Source organism: Mus caroli, unplaced genomic scaffold (assembly GCF_978045245.1).
Source record: "Mus caroli unplaced genomic scaffold, Mus_caroli_1 scaffold_18, whole genome shotgun sequence".
Taxonomy (NCBI): domain Eukaryota; kingdom Metazoa; phylum Chordata; class Mammalia; order Rodentia; family Muridae; genus Mus; species Mus caroli.
The window spans coordinates 56,212,670-56,216,957 of NW_028227273.1; the positions used below are offsets into that span (position 1 = coordinate 56,212,670).

The 4,288-nt window shown below is 38.1% G+C and overlaps 1 protein-coding gene across 1 annotated transcript; it reads right to left on the reverse strand.

Moving 5' to 3' along the window:
* Positions 1 to 2,510: 2,510 nt before the first annotated feature.
* Positions 2,511 to 3,464, reverse strand: LOC110284370 (olfactory receptor 5V1-like). Its single transcript, XM_021150107.2, has one exon. It carries the CDS (start codon positions 3,462 to 3,464, stop codon positions 2,511 to 2,513), a length of 954 nt encoding a protein of 317 aa, XP_021005766.1.
* Positions 3,465 to 4,288: the final 824 nt, after the last annotated feature.

Below are 4,288 nucleotides of genomic sequence, written 5' to 3' on the forward strand. Positions count from 1 at the left end.
TTTGGTTTTAAAGGCCATTGCAATACAATTTTGAATCATCTCAGCAGGGATCCTCAATTGTGGAACTGTCTTGGTCATCTTAATTGGTATGGAAAGGTCCACTCCGAATGTGAGTGACACCTTCTGGTGGCAGCCCAGACATAAAAAGATGCATAGAAGAAGGAAGATTGTTTGCCCTCTACTCACTTGGCTTTCCCTTTCACTGCTGGGTTAATTAACTTGCTTGCTACTGTTGCTATCTTTGCTGATGTCAGGACAAGTTTTCCAGATTTCCAATTGGACTTAGGACCAGTGGATCTCCAGGACCCTTCCAACTTTCAACTCCAGGACAGTTGGGACACCCTTTCTTGGAACTTGCCCTCTTAGTGGGAGATAGCCATTATTTGACGACTCAAACTACTCAGACACCTAGTGTTATAGACTGAGCAACAACTAAGTACTGAGATTTTAGCTATGTTCCTGATGTTATTGAACAATTTAGCCATATTGTGTGTGTGTGTGTGTGTATGTTCTATTATATCCTGCTTCCTCTAAAGACTCCCAACCAATGTCTGCACATGCTGAACCAGCCTTGTCTCCAAACAATAAAACCAATTTGGACACTGTGTAATTTTCATGTGATCTTGAATTTACATCACAAGTGTTTTGTAATTATGTTCACTAGAAACTTGGTCTGTAGCTCTTCCTTGATTGATAATAAAATATAAAAACATTAATTAAATACTCATACATACCTTTTCTGAATCCTTGTTACATAACTAAAAACTTTACTCCCTTTCAAAAATTATACTTCGTTTTGTTTATGTTTTGTATATCATGGTGTTTCTAAAACATTTTTAGAAAAATGTTTCCTAAGCTTAAGATACTCTATAACATAGCTCTGTAAACCTAAAAAAAAAAATTATTGGGATATTCCATCTTTTGAAAAAACTATGAATATTAACTGAAATACTTTACTGTCTTTTCAGCAATGTGTGTGTGTGTGTGTGTGTGTGTGTGTGTGTGTGTGTGTTCACATACATGCCACATTGTGTATATGAAGGCCAGAAACCCATTTACAGGTTATCACATGGGACCCTTGGATCAAACTCAGATCACCAGGCTTGACAGAAAGTGACTTTACCTGCTGGATCATCTCATAGGTCTCTCATTTCTTTTACTTACATGAAATATAGTATTGTTGCTAAAATCCCTTGCCAGAGAGATATAAGCAATGTTTCCACATTTTTAATGTCCTAAGAGTTAGCAAACCCAATTATGCCAAAGTTCACTATGGGAATTAGTTTATTGAGCTTACAGAACATAGGTGAATACAGGAGTTTGGATGTTTCTCCTCCAATAGGCTGCATCTGAAAGGCATTACCTAGCAGGAATGAGGTACCCTGTGATCACTGTTTCTGGTTTTCAACTTGACTACATCTGGAATGAACTACAATCCAGAAATGGAGGGCTTACCAGATCTTGAGGCTGGAAGATACAGGTTTTTGACCTGGATCTTGACATGGAGATTTTGAGGTATAGTGGCTATGAAAAGCTTAGGCCCAAGCAAGGTAGTACATGCCTTTAATTCCAGGAGACTGAGGCAAGCAGACTTCAATGTCAGCCTGGAACAAAGCAAGTTCCAGATCCAGGTGAGGTAATACACACTTTTAACCTAGGTTACACCTTCTTCTGGAGGCCTACATAAGGGCATTGGAAGAGGGAAGATTCATTCTTCCTTGGCTGCTTGCACTTACTTGCCAGCACATCTGTTGTAACCTGCCTATTCAGGATTCCAGCTTTTCCAGCATACCAGATGAAACAGCTAGCCTTGTGTACTGAGCAACTACTAGGCTTTTGGATTTCCCATTCACAGCTGTCCATTGTTGGGTTTGTTAGACTACAGAATGTAAATCATTACAATAAATTCCTTTAATAATATAGAGATATTCCATAAGTTCTGTGATTATAGAGAACCCTGACAGATACCTACCCATAGCCCCATGGATGGAGACTCCTTCCCTGATCTTCTGGCCTATATACTCTAACTCCTCCCTGTGTCCATGTTGCATACAACAGGTGGTAGGGAGCATGTGGATACTCAAGTAGGGTCTTGTGGTCCTTGCACTCTTTCATGAGAGGGTGTAAACAGTAAACAATCCCAAATGGGATGATATTTTGCAAGGGGGTTCAGCTGAATCTTTCAAGATGGCAGTTGCTTGGCTCAGAGGACAGACTTTCACAACAAGTAATAAACCATGAAGTCTATCAAGCAAATAGAAATGGAATGAGAGAGGAACCATCTTTAGACGAGAATTCCAAAATGTAGAAGACAAATAAAAAGGACAGAAACTAAATAAGTAACTCAATTAGAGACTAACAAAACAGAAATGTACACTTAGGATTCAGTGTGCCAACTCTTCAGTTTTCAAATATCACAAGAAGATTTAAAGTCATATATAACTAGCAACAACTGCATGATGAAAACATTAAATTTCTAATGTAAGATCAGTGACCACGCATAAGAGAGGTTACATATCAGAAGAGAAAACTTGTGGTTGCAACTTTCTCCCTATGGCCTTCACAGCCTCTTTGATGTCCTTATTCCTCAGTGCATAAATTATAGGATTCAGCATGGGTGTGAAAACACTATACAGCACTGAGATCAATCTGTCTTTCTCTAGCGAGTAAGATGAGATGGGCCTCACATACGTGAAGATAGCACTACCATAATAGAGAATAACAATGAGCAGGTGGGAGGCACAGGTAGAAAAGGCTTTCTGTCTCCCCTCAGAGGAACGGATCCTCAGGATGGTGGAGATGATGTAAAGGTAGGAAAGGATGATGCACAGGAAAGGAGTCCAGCCTATGAGGATCCCAATGGACAGCAAAGCCAGTTCATTGAGGGCAGTATCACCACAAGACAAGATGAGCAAGGGAGGTATGTCACAGAAGAAATAATTGATCTGATTGTTACCACAGAAGGGCAGGTGGAAGGTCAGAACTGTGTGTAACACTGAATTGAGAAACCCACATGTCCAGCATGAGGCTGCTAACCAGCTGCACAGGGCCTTGTTCATAATAAATGAGTACCTTAAGGGCTTACAGATGGCAATATATCGGTCATATGCCATTGCTGCCAGGAGGAGACACTCCGAGCCAACAAAGAAAATGAATGCAAAGAGCTGGGTCACACAGCCTCCATAGGAAATGATTTTCTTCTCTGACAGGAGATGCACCATCATCTGGGGGACATTAGTAGTAGTGTAGCAGATGTCAATAAGGGCAAGATTTCCTAGGAAATAATACATGGGTGTGTGTAGGTGGGAATCAGCTATGGTCACCACAATGATAAAAACATTGCCTCCTAAAGTGCATATGTAGGTCAGAAAGAAGATGTTGAAGAGTAAATACTGCAATTCATTCAGGTGGTCGAACCCCAAGATGATGAATTCAGATGGAGCAGTTTGATTCTTTCCTTCCATGATGTCAGCTGGTTTCCCTTTGTGAATTTGACAAACAGGTGCATTGATAATAGTCTGCAAAACAAGAAAGCAAGTGCTAGTACCAATAATGTCACCACCAACTACATTGGATACCGAATCACAAATGAAGCAGTTCTTTGCAAGACACAACGCATACCTGTCACTTAAGATATATGTGCATACTCTCAGTGTTTCTCCCAGGAATCAAGTTCCTATGGATATATAATACTACCATTTTAAAATGAGAAAGATCACAGTGGGATTCTATTTTTTAAGGCTGCTCTTTTCATAAAATATTTTAATTGCAAGAATTACTACATAACACTTCAATTACAAAATTACACCATATATGTGTATAATAATTATTACATTAAAAAGTTGAGATAAATAAAATATTTTCCTTTTTAATGTCAATTTAAATGAAAAATATTGCTTATTTATTCAAACTATGTATTTCATTGATTTCCATGACTTATATACAGTTTTATATACTGCAATTACAAGTTTGCAAACCAAAATGTCTGTATTTTTTAAAACTCCCCTCACTTTTTGTGAACTATTATGAAGATTTTCAGTGGTGGAAAAGGAAAATTGGAAAAAGATTTTCATTTTTATAATGTAATATCTCTCATCACCAGAATAAGACAAATTTGTAGTACAACATTCATTCCACTAAAAAAGAATCTCCGAATTCTATTTTCTGATTCACATCTTATCTACTTCTTATATCTCTGCTTTTAAGTTATTTTTTTAAATTTGGCTTTCTGTGGAAGAATTAAGTCAACTATATAGGCTCTTGTTTTTTGTACATTTTATTTAGCAAG